At 43.5% G+C, this 17,462-nt stretch overlaps 1 protein-coding gene across 2 annotated transcripts in view; it reads left to right on the top strand.

Moving 5' to 3' along the window:
• The window catches only part of LOC135251477 (neuronal tyrosine-phosphorylated phosphoinositide-3-kinase adapter 1-like), a 51,808-nt gene extending 37,799 nt beyond the window's left edge, over positions 1-14,009 (top strand). For both annotated transcript variants that reach the window (XM_064328975.1, XM_064328977.1), the window contains exons 4-7: positions 868-2,616; positions 3,070-3,324; positions 4,932-5,032; positions 6,077-14,009. In XM_064328975.1, coding sequence (XP_064185045.1) covers positions 868-2,616; positions 3,070-3,324; positions 4,932-5,032; positions 6,077-6,475 — 2,504 coding nt within the window. In that variant the 3' untranslated portion in view covers positions 6,476-14,009. The remainder of the gene's footprint in view (positions 1-867; positions 2,617-3,069; positions 3,325-4,931; positions 5,033-6,076) is intronic.
• The last annotated feature ends 3,453 nt before the right edge of the window (positions 14,010-17,462 follow it).

Here is a 17,462-nt window from a genome sequence, read left to right as displayed (position 1 = left end):
CTCGGTGTACTGTTCACTTATGCTTCAGTGCAACACCCTCAGCTGTACTGCAAGCTAGTTGCACTGGTCTGTCATTTTCTATACATACCCAATGCATTAATTACAAATGGCATTAATGTCTGTGGACTGTGAACAGAACTCAGGATGTAAGAGGCAGGATGTAAAAGATGAAAACATTTATACATTTAGAAGATTGGAGATGACAAAAGGCTCACATTTTATACACTTGCAGGCAGATTCGCTGAAGTATTTAGCTTCTTTTTAGCTGCAAAATGGCCACACGTCCAAAATATGGTGGGATTCACAGAACACTTGCAATGAATCGCAATTAACAGCCACCCTGAGGTGATGCCCGGTCTATTTCTGAACAGCCTCATTTTTTGTTTCTTTTGGCAGCTTGTCAGTTTATTATAATCATATAACCAAAAGTCTTAATATTTATGTGTAATTGCGTTCCATGCTGGGTTCCTGCCCTTGGGTGCACCAAGTGTTTTGGTTATCTGAACTGTGGAAGGCATGACTGTTTGGTTAATACTTTTCATAATAATGCTTTCTTTTCGGAAAAAGCTTTTCATACTGTAGTCTCTTCACTATTTATGAACTATAAGTGCAGTTTAATTTGGACTGATTATGTAATTACTTTGCATAAGTATTTGTCTGTAAAACTATTAAACTGTTTCATATTGTGACCTCATTTGATCCACAAAGTTATTTGTGGTCAGATTTCATTAATAGTAAATCTGGCCTTGAGTGCATTTTTCTTGAAAGTAGAGCTGGTGAATCTTAATGATCAATGTCTATGGGATGTTACACTCATTAAAATGTTTATCTCTCCTTTTCTCTCTTTCTCTTTCACTTTCTTCTCAGCCATGAAAAAGTCTGACTCGGGGGACATGTCTGGGAGGAAGGTCCCGCCCACCAAGCCCAAACGGAGCCCCAACACTCAGCTCTCCTTTGAGCCCCTGCCACCCCGGGTGGCCCCTCCAGCCACGCCTCTGCCCCGCCCGTCCCAGGAAGCAGGAGGACACGAGGAGGATGGTGACGAAGAGCCGGTCTACATCGAGATGGTGGGGGGGCGTGTCTTTTCCCAGCGGGACAGCCAGAATGCGACCCCGCACCCCGCGATGGCCGCGAGCACCCCCGACTCGGACTCGGAGGGGAGCGAGGCCATCTACGAGGAGATGAAGTATCCGCTTCCCGAGGAGTCCGACCCGCGGCACCGTCTTCCCCTGAAGCACGACAGACCCGGGGCTTCCAAACCCTCCAAGACTGCGCACTCGTCCGCCTCTCACCTGCCCTCCTCCTCCCATTCTCACCAGTCATCCTCCTCCTCCTCGAAGGCCAAGGCCACTGTTTCCATCTCAAATTCATCTCCCCTTCCGTCCTCATCCTCTTCCACCCCCGTCCCTCAAGCCCTGGGTTCTGGCTCCCAGCCCCCACGGGCCCCCACCCCCTTCCTCCTCCCAGGGAGCAAATCCCAAACAGACTCCAGCAACAAGATCCCGGCGCCTTTCCCCAACCTCCTGCAGCACCGGCCCCCCCTGCTGGCCTTCCCCCAGCCGGCGGCCGCCTCCAGCGGGATAGCCGCGCAGATGAAGGCGGCTGGCGGCAAACTGGGCACCGTCAGCACGCAGGCCTCCTCCGGCCTGGCTCCCGCCACCAACGCCTCCTCCTCCTCCACCGCCTCCGCGTCGTCGTCCTCCAAGCTCCCCGTCTTACAGCTGGGCCCCAAGGAGGCCCCGGGGCCCGGCAGCTCGCAGCAGGACAAGCAGCAGAGCGAGGGGAAGGACTCCCTCCTGGGCCCCGCCCCTGGCCTGCGAGCTCGGAGCCACTCCACCCCGCTTCCCCCTTCCTCTCAGTCCTCCTCCCACTACGCCCACTACCACCACCACCACCCGCACCACCACCCGTCCCACTACCACCACTACCGCAGGGCCGAGAAGGACCTGCCCACCTCCCACAGCATGAAGCTGGGCCCGCAGGCCACGGCCCAGGCCCAGACTCAAACGCAGGGCAGCGGCGGGGGCAAGGAGGCCAAGAGCCTGGGATTTCTCCTCAAGTCTGAGAAGAGGGAGCGGGACAGGGAGAGGGAGACGGGCACACACTCCACCACCCCCTCCCAAAGCGCCTCGACGCCCACCCCCAGCGCCAGCACCCCCCAGACCAGTGCCAGCTCTGCCCCCTCCCCAGCCCCAACCCCTCACTCCTCTTCATCACAGCGGCCTTCCTCCCGTCCCCTCCTTTACCGGTCCCACACCCCGCACCCCTTGTCCCACGGCCTGCCTGCCTACCACCCCCCTCCCCCAGACAGCCCCATGCTGTGGACATACCCTTCTGTGGGGCTGAAAAGACCTCCAGCCTACGACAGCCTGAGAGGGGGGCAGCTGCACTCTCCACACCCCCAAATCTCCTCCCTGTCCAGTGGAGGCAACGTCCCCAAAAGTAGCTCTACCACAACCCCGTCACAGCAGGGGAAAGTGGGGGGCAGGGGTGGCCAAACAGATACAGGTAGTCTCTCACGTGATGGGAGCGGGGGTGGGGCCTCCATGGACGAGGGCCCCTATTGGCCCATGCAGAGGAAGATGTCATTCAGCCACGGCATCAGGGAGACAGAGAGTGAGTGATGCACGGAGATGAGAGGGGGATGGGAGTGTTTTCATGTTGCTACAACGTTGCTATGAACAAAAAGGTTATTCTGCAGGGGGGGGTTGCTAATATGCAAACTTACGAATTTACAGAGGATATTGCAGCAATTTGACTGTAATTTGGCAATGAAAATTGGGGTGAAAAATAGGCAACACCAATTTTAAATGTTTTAGCAAGTCCATCCCAGGAGACAGCTCTAGTTGAATCTACCAAGCACAAACGGACAAGGTCCCGAATGAACCAAATAGACTGTGTAAAGGACAGAAATGGGTAATTAAGGGTACGATATGCACTTAGGCTGGTGAATGTAAACGTGCTGTATATATGATGTGCTATATTATATGTGTGTTTATATGTGTGTATTTTACCTCCGCAGTTAGATGAATTTGCTTTTCTGGAATTTCTTTCTCTACCTTTCCCCAGAAGAAGAGAGCAACCGGGCGTGGAACGGCAGCACCGACGCCCTCCCCCGCCCGGACAAGGAGGACCGCGGGGGGCTGGGGGGGCCTGGTGGGGTGTCCGGCATCCCGGTGCGGTCGGGAGGCGGAGTCGGCGGCGGCGGCGGGGGGTTTGGCGAGGGGACGGGAGTAGCCGCCCCAAGCGCGGGGCTGAGAGCTCTGGGCCGCTCGGGCCTCCCCTTGCCCTGTCAGACCTTCCCCGCCTGTCACCGGAACGGAGGTGAGACTGGGGGCACGAGCCCAGGCCCCAGCCACAGCGTGTGTGGTGGAGGGGGGGTAGGGGGGTAGGGGGGTGGGGGGGTGGGTGTGCTCTCCTCCTTTTAGCTCTTCCTGGAATAGTCCGAGGGCCATAAACCGCAGAATAGGGCAGCCCCTGTTCATTAATATCCCCTACAGGAAGCATCAGCACCGTGATTGCTGCTGATATGGAGGTCATGATGATTGAATCTCACAGTGCTTATGGCAAGAAGCACATGAGCAGGACAGACCCTGGAAGAGCTTATAGAGCAGACAAAAGCAGCCACACAAAGTCAGACACTGCAGAGCAGAGAGTTTATGGAGGGTAACAGCAACAGCCAGCCTTGTGCGCTGATGATTTGTGTGTTTACTGTGCCTTATGCTTGCATCACATGAGCAAAAATCCTGTTTACTGTTCAACCGTTCTTGTTTTAGAATTGAGGATGCATTGTACAACAATGTACAAACACCACTATCTTAATATTAATTTCTGTTTGCACTTGATGTGTGTGTGTGTGTGTGTATCTGTGTGCTTGTGCGTTTGTGTCTGTGTGCATGTGTGTGTGTTTGTGCATGCATTTGTGTGTGTCTGTGATTGTGTGCGTGTGTGTTTGTGTCTGTGTGCGTGTGTGTGTGTGTGTGTGTGTACGTGTGCGCGTGTGTGTGTGTGTTTGTGTCTGTGTGCGTGTCTGTGTGCGTGTGTGTGTGTTTGTGTGTCTGTGTGCATGTCTTTGTGCGTGTCTGTGTGCGTGTGTGTGTGTGTGTTTGTGTCTGTGTACGTGTGCGTGTGTGTCTGTGTCTGTGTGTGTGTGCGTGTGTGTCTGTGTCTGTGTGTGTATGTGTGTTTGTGTCTGTGTAAATGTGCATGTGTGTGTGTGTGTGCGTGTGTTTGTGTCTGTGTAAATGTGCATGTGTGTCTGTGTTTGTGTGTGTGTGTGTGTGTGTGTGTGTGTGTGCGTGTGTTTGTGTCTGTGTACATGTGCATGCGTGTGTGTGTGTGTGTGTCTCTGTGTGTTTGTGTCTGTGTAAATGTGTATGTGTGTGTCTGTGTCTGTGTGTGTGTGTGTGTGCGTGCGTGTGTGTGTGTTTGTGCGTGCATTTGTGTGTGTCTGTGTGCGTGTGTGTGTGTTTGTGTCTGTACATGTGCGTGTGTGTGTGTGTGTGTGTCTGTGTGCATGTCTTTGTGCGTGTCTGTGTGCGTGTCTGTGTGTTTGTGTCTGTGTACGTGTGCGTGTGTGTCGGTGTCTGTGTGTGTGTGTGTTTGTGTCTGTGTAAATGTGCATGTGTGTCTGTGTCTGTGTGTGTGTGTGTGTGTGTGTGTGTGTTTGTGTCTGTGTACATGTGCATGCGTGTGTGTGTGTGTGTGTGTGTGTGTGTGTGTGTGTGTGTGTGTGTGCGTGTTGTGTCTGTGTACGTGTGCGTGTGTGTCTGTGTCTGTGTGTGTGTGTGTTTGTGTCTGTGTAAATGTGCATGTGTGTCTGTGTCTGTGTGTGTGTGTGTGTGTGTGTGTGTGTGTGTGTTTGTGTCTGTGTATATGTGCATGCGTGTGTGTGTGTGTGTGTGTCTGTGTGTGTGTGTGTGTTCATGCAGAGCTGGGGCGACTGGGCAGGTCAGCTTCCACCTCGGGGGTTAGGCAAAGCAGCAGTAATGTGCAGAGGCAGTGTAGTCTGCCTCGGGAAGCACTAAGTCAGGTGAGCCCCCCCTTCTCTCTCTTTCTCTCTCTTTCTCTCTCCCCACCCCTTTCTCCATGGGGACTTCCTATTCACTCACGTCACACCCTCAGCTCCTAATTCTAGCCGTGGTCCAGTTCCTCTCTGAACAAAAATAGGCTGAAGGAAAGTGTGTTAATTTAAAAGAGAAATTATTTGCGACTGTCCAGTCATGTGTGCAGTGTCAGCCTCTCTGGGTGGATTTGGCATGTTACACATTAATAATAATCATCCTCATCACCAGCAGTAGAAGCCTTATTATTATTATTATTATTAATTCAGCAGACAAGGACAGAGAAAATTAATGAATGCGCCAATAGATAGATAGATCTACATAGATAAGTAGCTAGATAACAGACAGAGAGAGACAGAATCAAACACACGGATAGATATGGAAAGCTCATAGGTTCCAGCGGGGAACTGCAGTCCGAAGCCCGTTACTGCACTCCGTCACTTGGCTGTGTCTCAAATGCTGATGCAGAGAGCAGAGACAGACTGTCTGCTACTGTGACCTTCCTCCACACAGCTGGAGCACAGCAGCTTAGGGTTTGGAGCGATGTCGCCATCTGGTGACCGGCACCGGGTTCGCATGCACCAATGATGTGTCCCTCTAGTGGTGGACATTGTAATGTCACTGTTTACCTTGTTTGCTGCTATGGTAGCGCTCACTTCTGTAGGGTTGGATCCTGTGATTCCCCAGTGCTGCGTGTGTGTCTGAGAGTGATGGATGACTCGTTGACGTTTATTAAAACGTTTCATCGAGCACCAGCGACTCCGACTGGTTTGTCAGGTGCCCGCAAGTTTGCCCGATAAGCTGCACGTGTGGTGTCGGCTGACATGGTGTGCTTCGGAGTACTATTTTCAAATAGACTATGGAGGTTGTAATGAGCTTTTCAATGTGAGCATGATTGGGCATTCCAAATTTGGGAGAAGATCTCATGTTTCCCTCTCGCACTGTTTGCTCTGAATTTTTTCTTCTCCTCCCCTTCTCTTAATTGATTTTCTTTCCACTGTCTCCTCCTTAAGGTCCCGGGCCAATCCCAGTCTCAGGCCCCCTGTACCCCATCTCTGTCCCACCAACAGCAGCAACTCCAGTTACATCAACAGCATCTGCAACAACAGCTTCATCTCCAGCTGCACTACCAGCACCTGGCCCATCTCTCGCAATGCCATCCTCCGACCAGCGGGGGCACCCCATCTCAGGCCCAGGCCCAGACCCAGAGGGACGGGAAGCTGCTGGAGGTGATTGAGAGGAAGCGGTGCCTGTGCAAGGAGATCAAGGCCCACAGGCGTCCGGAGAGGAGCCTGTGCAAGCAGGACAGCATGCCCATCCTGCCTAGCTGGAGAAGGACCCCAGAGCCTCGGAAGACGGGCACCCCGCCCTGCCAGAGACAGCAGGCCGTAGTCTGGGACACTGCCATCTGAGATGGGGGTGGCGGGGGGGGCGGAGATGGAGAAATGGGCGATGGTGAGGGGGGGACATAACTGAGGAACACGCACGTACAGTGACAGTGGGAGGCTGCCAGGAGAGGGTGGTCAGAGGTGAGAAGATGGGATGCCAGCACTTTGGAACATGCTCATGGTCTGTCATCCAGGAGAGAGTGAACAGTGAGAGGAGAGGGCCTCCCACCCTGCCAAATGCTAAAGAGAAACAGAAAATAAAAGAGAAGCAGAATGGAGGGAGAGAGACACAGAGGAGGACTGAGAGACAAGGGAGGGTACATGTAATTTAAGTGTCCACATGGCCTAAAAAAGAGACAGACTTAAAGAGTGGGAGAGAGGAGTAGGGGGGAACTGTAATCGTCGGGGGGGATTGATAGGGGCCTGTTGCGTTGCTCTTCACATTCGATTCAGGCTTACCTGTGAATGGCTCTCTCGCATTCTCTGTGGCCTCTGGGTCTGTCAGAAGGGAGCTGCACACTGAGAAAGAAGAGAAAAGCAACTTGCCCTGTTATTCATTTACATAAATACCAAAATGGAGGAAACAGGAAGGACAGGCTAGAGAAAACGTTGGCAAGTTGGATGAAAACCAACATGGCGATCAGTAATGTCCTTCTAAAGTTTCGCTCTCCTCCTCTTTTCTTTCTCTCTGTCATTCTGTCTTTCTTGCTGCTACAAACCAATAGGAACAAACTCAAATGTTTGGGAAAGGGGCTTTTGGAATTATATAAGTTGGATACACAAGGAGGGGAAAATAATACCACAAAAACTTGAGAAAACCTTAATTTCCAGAATTTTCTGCATGAATCTAAAGCACTGGACAATGTTCAGTCACATAATAAGGGCTTGTGTCTATAAATCTACATTAAGTCAGGAAACCCACACTACTTTAGGCACAGCTATGAATGGGGGGCTGAATGGGGACGTGGGACAGGCAGAACTGAAATAGGGAGCATACTTTACATATCCACAGACGCACATATATGCACACGTGCTAAGGGAGGGAAGATTAGGACCGGGGGATGAAAAGCCTTTTTACATTCTGCACCTGACAAATTGTACGTTTTACCAAACTGTCATGGTACCTCCATTCTCTATCGCATCTTGCACACTGTCTGTAATTGGCACTCCCTACAATGTCTGTGCTACGTCGAGAGGAGATGAATCGATCCGGTTTGAAGCAAGCAAGCATGATGGATGAACATACAGTAACTAACAGGATGCAGTGTGTCAATCACTTTATTTAGATGGAGCTTACAGTGTGGAAGGTGTTATTCTCCGCTGATCTGACCAAATTCCAGCTGTACTGGCACTGGGCAGTTGGCATCAGTAGAAATGACCAATGGTGGAATGAAAACTGTCTACTGTGGAGGAAGGTTTAAATCAGTGGTGAGCAACCAAACTATATATATATATGTATATATATATATATATATATATATCCACACAAAAGGGTATTTGCATATTGTGAAGAAATCAAAAAATCATGGGTAAGATAGCAGATGTAAAATAAGTCAACTTGAACATTTTGCAATGACACATTCTGTTTTGAACCTGAACCTGCATATATTGTCTCTGCTAGAGCATGTGCATATGTGCTCAAATACCTGCAAATGTGTCCCACGTGATTAGGGTGCCCACCACTGATGTAGACAAGAAGATGGCTCCATCAGTCTCATAGGCGACAGGAGATTGACACGGCTGCTGTTTTGGTGTGATCAACAGCACTGGTGGCATTGGGAACGAGCGAGCGAAAGGACAGGGTAAAGATGGAGGCAAAAGGAGGAAGGTGAAGAAAGGGAACACGGATGGAATATAAGAATGGAATATAATGAGAATATGGACTTTTTAGGCCATAGTTGTCACAGTGTGTCACCGTTTCTCGGTGGAGTAACGTGAATAGACAGTTGCCATCGGTTGTCCCAAAGGTCAGATCACCAAGGGTCTTAATATTCACTTGTCAGCTGACATTTGTCTTTTTAAAAAACATTTGTGTTCTGCGATGAAATTTATGGGGGTGTCAACATTATAAATTTGGCAAGGCAGGTCTGTCTAGCTGCACAGTTATGACAGTGAAGTACGGTCTTTCCAGTCTTTCACAGCGCAGACGTGAAACAATACACAAAAAATGCCCTCTTCCCCCCCACCCCCAAAGGTCTTCACATGGCTTTATAGCCCAAACATGGAAAGGGTTGAAGTGGAGTTTTGAGTGGTAGTTGTAAAACATCAGAAATATTTCGAGTGCAGAAATCCCAGAGATCAGGCAAAGTTCACTCATCAATTTAGATTTATTAAATATCGAGCTGTTCACGGTGCCACTTGTATTTCATACGGTTTTTATATTTTTCCTCCAAACATTCCATGTTATGAGTTTTCAAGCTTTCATGGGACTAAGCACATCCTGATGGAGAAACCATAATGAGTTCTAGGGCAACAGAGAGGTAGGAGAACACATAAATGCATGCATGCATACATACATACATATACCAATTATGCATGGCAAAGTCACATTCACATTCAAAAATCTCATGGTATTTTGTACATGTGTTTCATGAACAATATACAGAGCATCTCTCCATTTACAGGATACAAGCATGCAGAAACCATCTTCACATCGTCTAATGCTAGCTCCCTATATCTGTGGTTATAGCTTATTTATTTATCTATTTATTTATTCGTTTACAGTTGGAAATTTTTGTTAACCATTTGTTTTACTTTTTTGGAAAACGTTGCTGCTATTTTTGAACCGTGGTTACTATCATCAAGAATATTATATAGTATACGATATTGTTATATTCTTTTTTAAGAACCATGTGGGCTGAAATTTGTATTAAATGTCTCTAAGCGCACACTTCTGTAATATGGATCTTAAAGGAGAATTTAGATTTTTATTATAGCTTAATGAATAAGAATATTTGAGAGAATCTGTCTCTGCTTCACCCAGTGGAGATCTCGTCTCTCTCTCCGCGGTGTACAGACCAGACACTGCCTACATGGGGGTTGTAAATCAGCTCTTGGAGGGTCACGGGGAGGGTTCAAAAGCTCCTAGGTTCATTATAAATATGTAACTCTTTGAAAGGACATAGGTGGACACATCAAGTATTTGTCAGGGGCATCTGCTTCATTTACATATTTTCCACTAAACACCTATTTCTCTATGTTTAATTTTTGAGATATGAAGACGATCATTTTGAGCATAAGTTATGTTTATTAAGAATATTATCCTAGGCGCCCCTGATAGTTCCCCCCCCCCTCCCCCCCCCAACCACCTTACATATGGTCATTGCTTACTATCAGGCTCTAGGTCTAATGTGTATCTATATTTCAAATGGAACTATAATTGCTGGGAATATGTAGTATGCTAGTCTATTTCAAATTGAACTGATGACTCAATTTTGACACTGACCCAGAGCACAAAAAGAAGACAGCAAGACAAATAAATGGTAGAACGACCTGATCACTGGAAACCACCTTGAATATTTCCCTGGAATTCAGATTCAGTCAGTAACTTGCTAAATTATTATATCATGGCCTGCATTTTTTTTTACAATCTAATTCTAATGGACTTTATTGGACTTTATTATTATGCTTTGACAAAATAGTGACTTGTGTGTCACCCTGTGACTTCATACCATAACTGAGCTACAGGGTTGCAATCTTTCTTTTGCATCCCTGAACAAGGTGGGATAAGCATATGTGGTAATGTATACAAGCTGGAAGGTCTTAATCATATTGCTTCTTCTCACATTCAAGGTTGGACATTTTTTGTTGTCATAGGCATATATTTCATCAACAACTAGTGAACATTTACGGCACAGATTGGAGTATGGACACAATTAATTGCAAACAATTTTAATGAACAACATCATCTAATAGAGTCGGAAGGTCACAGAAATACACCTCTTCACCTTAGATGCCTTTTGTAAATGGAAACTGATGATCACACTCTTATCAACTCTTATCAAGCCCAGGAAAGGTATATTTCCATTGCTGCATATTCAATAATAGAAATTACCTTTGTTTGATCAGTCCAAGAAAATGCCTACATACAATAGAACATATCCAGAAATTACGCAGTTAAATAGACTAGCCATTCTAGGAACAGCAGTGTCTTCACAACTAAGGATGTCACACTAATCCTATCAATAGTGTAGGGCGTGTAGTGTTGACGCTGCCATTGTGATTGATGGGTCAAATTCATAGCTGCATAAAGGGAATGTATGAAATATATGCTTTATAATTACATAAATATGTCTACCAAGATGTTTTTTTTTTAAAAATAGCATACAATGAATGGCAAATGAAAAGTGGCATTACGAACATCTGTGATTGTCTCTGTCTGTGGTTGACGAAGAGCCCTGGGTCCCGGAGAGACAAACAGTCCCCTAATTTCGCCCAGCCTTAATTTCACATAACCTCAGTCATAACTATTGGGCTGACTGAATCCAGGCATCTGTGGTACTGAGATTTTCTGAGATCCAAATTTTTTGTTGAGAGGAAAGATGTCGGCCTGTGGCTTTCCAGGAATTGGGTCACCTACCATTGCTGTGAGTTCTTTGTATGTGAGTCGCTCTTATTTACAATGGAATCTTTTCTACGGAACCCGTTGCTTTGCTCGCATTCTTTCCAGGCAAAAATGTGATGTGCATTTGAGTATAAAGGGCTATATCTATTAAGTATTAACATCATTTTCTGTACCATCAAGTCACTGTATGGCCTTTCCCATCAAAACCCACATGGAAGTACACAAAACTGCACAATGGAGCCTTGTTCTTTTTTGTTGTTGTTGTTTTGTATATAACGCTTACGAAGCATAAATGAACATCTTGCGCATAAAATTTTACATTTTACATTTTTCAGCTTCTTTGAGGATTCACTGTGTATTTAGAAGAAAATAGCAGTAACAACTTAAGCTGATGTTAATGCCTTAGGAGTACCCCCATACTGTGCATGTTCACAGAATATTTTTTCAGACACCATTGTTTCCCTCCTCACTGACATTTAAAGAAATTGCTGAGGGTTTGTTGATATAATTACCTGTGAGACCACCAAACCTGCTGATGTTTCAATTCAGAATCCTTGTTTTTTCTTAAGTTCTCTAAAAATGTCATGTTGACTGTTCCATGCTTAAAAGACAGATAGTTCATCTGTAGTGTAATGTGTGGAGGCTGTTTGCTAAAAAAAAAATCAGTTCAGTCAAATGCAATCAATCTAATTTTAGCGTCCTGTTAATTCATTCCGAACTCCTCACTCGCTGCTCATCTTGCACAACAATGCTGATCCCTGATCTAAAATCATAGAGTCATTGGTTACACTTGCAGTACATAGTAAGCACTGATCACAGGCTATTGTTGCCGTGATTTGGAACGTACAAGAATATTTGCTTTGTTTGGTCAATTTTTGTTTTGTCTACTGTTATGTTCTGTAGCAGAGTCAGTGTCCTAGACAATTTACAGGATACATTATTGATGTGATGTGCTCTTGTACAAAGATTTGTGGAATGTTATGAATAGGACATAATGACTATAATCATATTTCCTAAATTTGAGGCTTGTCTGGGACCTTGGCATCTCTTTTGTTTTTCATTTAAACATAAATCAGGTAAATATTCTTTGAATTTTATTGGTTGCACTTTCATATTTGAAATATTTTCATTAATGAAAGCCCCAAATACACTGTAACCCTGAAGTAACCATCCCACACCTTTTTCTTCACTCCTTGGATTTTTCCCAGAAATTATACAACCTTGTTTAGCCTTCTTTTATATAGTACGGTAGTTTTCTCTAATTTAACAGTACATTTGCTACTTGAGATGAAGTCGTTTGAAGGAAATATTTATAATAACAGTACTTAATGTGCCATAATTCTAATGATGATTTCTGTTGATAGAAAAGTGAATTCTCTCTGTACAGTAGAATAGCGTTGGTGGTTTTTAAATTTGAAGTTTGAATTTGAAGGGTACAGAAAATTCCTGTAACGATTGAATTGACCCTGTTTTTTTTTAGGTGAAATAAGCCTTTTGTGATTAAAAATTTGGCCTAATTTTGATTGTGAATATAACTCTCCCTGTGCAATATAAAAATTTGTGTATCTTCTACCCATATGTGCCAAATATGAAATGCGGTCAAATTTGTTATATTTGTGAAATATTTTTTGATCAATAGACTCTTCCCTATAGATGTTATATTGCAGATTTTTCCATTTTTATCTGTGTTTTTTTCAGAACCAAAAATGTAACTCGTTCACAATGAAGGTATAAATTACAAAGAATATCTTAGTGTGACTGTGGACCAGTCTCCCTGCTCTGTAAAGATAATTCCCCATTTTGAAATAATTTATCTTAAACTAAGAATGTATAAGGTGAAAAAAAATGTCTTACATGACTCACTTTTCTATACCCTGTATTTTTACTCATGCCAAAATAAGTTCTATTGTGAAGATATTTAATTTGTGACCTTGGAAAAACAGTTAAAAGGTAAAAAGAATCACATTTTGAAAAAACAGGAGCCCTTGTGTCATTATCTTAGAATATGGAATGCTTATGAAATAAAATCTCTTACAGTATCATTTTAATGTAAATAATACTTCAGTGAGAAAATAAGTCACTTAATTTTTACAGTGCAACAGGGTTTTCTTGAAGCCTGGTATCTTTAAACAACTTTTCAATTTGAAAGCTCTTGATGGAGGCTTGGCTGAGATATCTGAATACACAACTGAATACTTTGATCATTCCTTTTAAAACAATGGCCTTTTAAATGAACAATATTGTTTTATTGCAATGAATTGGACTGTACAGTCTGTGTGCTGTTTTGCTCACAAATATCTTCCAGAATAATGTAATTATGGGTACAGCGTTTGATCCTCATGAATTATGTGAAAGAAAGCCAAGTTTTCAGGCTGTACAGTTTGATTTATTGACAGTTCTCTTTGCTGCACCTTACAGGGATATGTGTGTATAAATATCAGTTTTGATTTTATTGTAATTAATCATTAATACTGTAGTGTCTGTACATATAATTGTCTGTATTAAGAGTATGGTCTTGTTTGGCTTCGCATGACAGTTCGGATAAAAATAATCTAAGGAGTACTACAGTTTGCTAGAGTGGTTTAGAACAGTAATGGTTATGACTCCATATTTGTCTACATAAAGTCTGCAAGTATACATACCATCATATGCAGAATATCACACTGTTCTGGCACATTTGCTTCAAGGCACAACCATGTCCTCAATAACCCACAGTGCATCCAAGTTCACCCTGCTGTTACAGTGTCAGAGTAGTATTTTTAAATATCATGTGTCAACTGAGTTGGTGGCCGTAAAAGCATGTTGGTACTGGGCAGTTAGTCGAGAGTTAAAATCATTTCCTGCAAGGACCCAAATGTCAGATTTCTGCAGGCACATTATTAATTGCTTTGGAAACTTTACAGTATCTGGACCTGGATATATTTTTATGCTACGTATCTACTGAGCTAAAAGTCACAATTTATCTTCACCTGTAATTAAAGAGAAGAAAAATCCTGTCTGCTTTTTATTTATTCGGTTAAAAAACACTATTCATGACAGCCCTTTGAGAAATTTTGAGACTGACACCCCTGGGGAAAAAAGAACTGTTCCACTGCTAACACGTTATCTATTGAAAAACAGCAGTAAGGTCATAACATAGACTGGTGCTGTTTAACAGAGCAGTGTGTGTTTGCATGCGTGACATATCCCCCCCCCCCCTACATTTTTCATACATCATATCTCAGTCTCGTGCATGCATTTACAGTGATATGTTCCATTCCATTTTGTTTTGTCATCTTCTACCTCTTTCTTTCCATTGAGTGTACAGTATACACCCCATCCCCTCAATGATGACAAGTGGTGTAGTCCAGCTTCACAAATAGCCAGGGAAGCTAATAAAACCTCCAATATGTCAGTGTAGACTGACCTTAGGTAGTAATTTTACAGAACATCTGTAATGCTCTTTTTTTTTCTTGCTTTCTTAAAATGTAAACATCCAGACCACCATTATGGAGTTTTGCAGCAAAGGTACCACATTTCCTGTTATTAGTCAGATAGCTGGTCAGGTTTTGTCTATAGATGAAATGGTTGAATATCCAAAAGAGTGGGGATGGGAGGTAAAATGGAAATGCTCTGTAACCCTGTCGTTATGTACAGTTGTGATATTTGTGAAGGAGATGTGGGAACCTTGAAACATGTTTTGAAAGAAGTGTAATTATGACAATCTTATTGAGAAATGCTACTTACAAATTCATATAAAGAATTATGAATACTAGTCCACAATGATAAAGAATATGGTAATAATATTGTTATAGAGTAAATAAATTAAGAATAGTAAAAAAAATTAATTTTGAAAAATGTCATTATATTCAGTTGCCAAAATGAACATGTGTAAAAATCACTTTTTTGTAAATTCTTCTGTGCACACAGCCTATTAAAGTTTGAACATGTATGAAGCTTGTATACAGTTCACTTTGGAAATGTACATTTCCTGTGCCAATTTTTCTTTTTTTACAACTTTAATAGCCAGCATACATTCCAACCTTTTGTGCACTCTCTCGTCACAATCATAACACTATTGAGTTGACTTTTATGAGATTGGTGAACATATTGGGTGGAGGGGATTATTATTATTCACATCAATATGTTTATATGTAATCATATATGAATTCACATGAATACACTGAAAGACGACAAATTATTATGACTGCATTTTCTAACTGGTCCAGACAATATAAATATTATATAAACACATGTAGAAAATCAAAAGGACTTTAAATAATGACAGGGTCCACTTTTCTTGAAAAGAAAATACAGTATATCTCATGAGTCCTCAATCTGTTGCTATCAATAATTGCAGCTACATCTCAATCATGTTGTTTCATGCCAGGAGAGCCTGATAGATGTGTGCAATATGGTCATGTATTGTGATGTATTATAAAGGTTGAAAATATTTCATCCTGCACAATCAATCATCCATAATGACTGCTAACAGTGGTATCCCTCCATGTCATAATGCAGGAAATACAGTTACACCCCCTCAAATCCAGTCCACTTGTACAACGCAACGTGGCAATACATCTCCCAGCATCTGTGGTGCACACTTCAGAATAAAGTGAATCTGGACTAATTTCAATGAATGCGTTGATGTGCTGGTGTGTGTAAAATGGGCTATCTCAGCTAACATGAAAAGTTTCAAAAATGGGGAACGCTGTAATATGCCTGTTTGATCCCTGGCACCCTGCAATGTCCCCTGTCGTTTAAAACTGACATTCGAAGAATATCCAGGAAACCAGAGAAGTTTCTATATTGAAAATGTTTATCTTAACTTTCTGGGAATGTTTTAATTGCTAAAGAAGTGTCAGCTGGGCTTGATTCTGGCTTTATTGACTGATTGTGCCAGACGCAATCAAGCCCGTGACATGTGCCTGCGTATTTCACGTACATGTTATAAATGACATGTAACTATACAGTACATCACGCTGAACCAGACTGCACCTCGAGTGCACACTACTGCTGCAAGGTGGCTGAAGTTGCCCTGGTCTTTGCCAGTCCTAATTTGTTTCTCTATAAATGTATACCAGCGCAACGCTGATTTTGTCAAGTTTTTGTGGTGACTCTGGTCACTGACAATCCCTCCCTCAAAATAAAAGTGATCTCATGTTTGCCATTTTATGCCAGTCATGGCATTTTTTGTTGCATTAAAAATCCGTGTTTTCCCTGACTTCCTGTGGAAGTGTTTACAGAGGTACCGAAAGCATTCTGCAATACAATCTGTATTTTCTATGCGTGTAAACTACTCTTCCGCATATTCTACTACCATATATTGTGTGATGCAACATACATATCTGCATACATAAATAAATACATAATTTTAGGAGTGAACACGACTATGAACTATGAACAACTCTGAACAGCCAGATTTCATCCCTATTGGCCTGATGCAGTAAGTTAAAATAAGAGCAAATTGTCATTTCCATATCTACCCAACAGAGGGCAGCCTAGCATCTAGACTAAACTGCACTCCACTGCACCCCTCTCAGACATAGAAGCATCCAAGTAACATTAAACCTCAATGTTGCATCTAAGGCCCATACGGCTGTCTGTGCCGACACTCAGTAATTCTATCTTAGCAAACAGCTTAAAAACCAAAACAGCAATATATTATACTTGTTAATATTCAGTTTATGTCAGACATAGTTATGTAAGCACAAATACTGAATAAAGTTTATATTGAAATTGCTCATGTTCTACAAAACAGAGAAGGGAGCTGCCATCATTAACCATCCTACCCTATGCCAATCATGGAGTATATTCACTTGCTGGCACTAATACTGTACACGTCTGCTCCATCGCAGAGCAGACCCAACAGGAAGGGAGGGAGAGAGAGCAGACTGCAGCAACAATTCATCACAGTGCAAGACCTCCAGCAGGAGTTAACCCCTGCGTAGCCAAAATTCGGAACCCTGCAACAGAATGCTACACTCATGTAAATAGCTTTACAATGTGCTACATCAGGGGTGCACAACTCCAGTCCTGGAGAGGTGGTCTGTGTGCTGGTTTTTGTTTCAACCAATTACCTTAGTTTATAAACTACACTGGTTCACTCCTGCACTTGAGCACAGTAAAAATCTTTATAATACACTAGCGGTCTGTGTCTTTAGCTGGTAGCTTATACACATGTCAGATAAAGATGCAGTATGATTGAGCTCAATAAATAAGCACAGAAGTTGGCAATAAATCCTGAAACGGATCGGCCCTTGTTGTGCCCCTCTGTGCTACATCAATAAGAAGCCTGAGACAAAGCTGTGCCAATGCACTGTCATAACCACTGCAGATTTAAAAAAAAATGTTTTTTTTAAACTGGATTCATATCCCAGACCTCACTGTGGAGAGATATTTTGGTGTTCAAATAAAGATCAGGTTACAAATCGTTGCATCGCTGAAATACAAATAATTATTTTTGTG

This window comes from Anguilla rostrata, chromosome 3, assembly GCF_018555375.3.
Source record: "Anguilla rostrata isolate EN2019 chromosome 3, ASM1855537v3, whole genome shotgun sequence".
Lineage (NCBI taxonomy): Eukaryota > Metazoa > Chordata > Actinopteri > Anguilliformes > Anguillidae > Anguilla > Anguilla rostrata.
The sequence above is the reverse complement of the archived record's forward strand: the minus strand, read 5'-3'. Positions and strand labels throughout refer to the sequence as shown.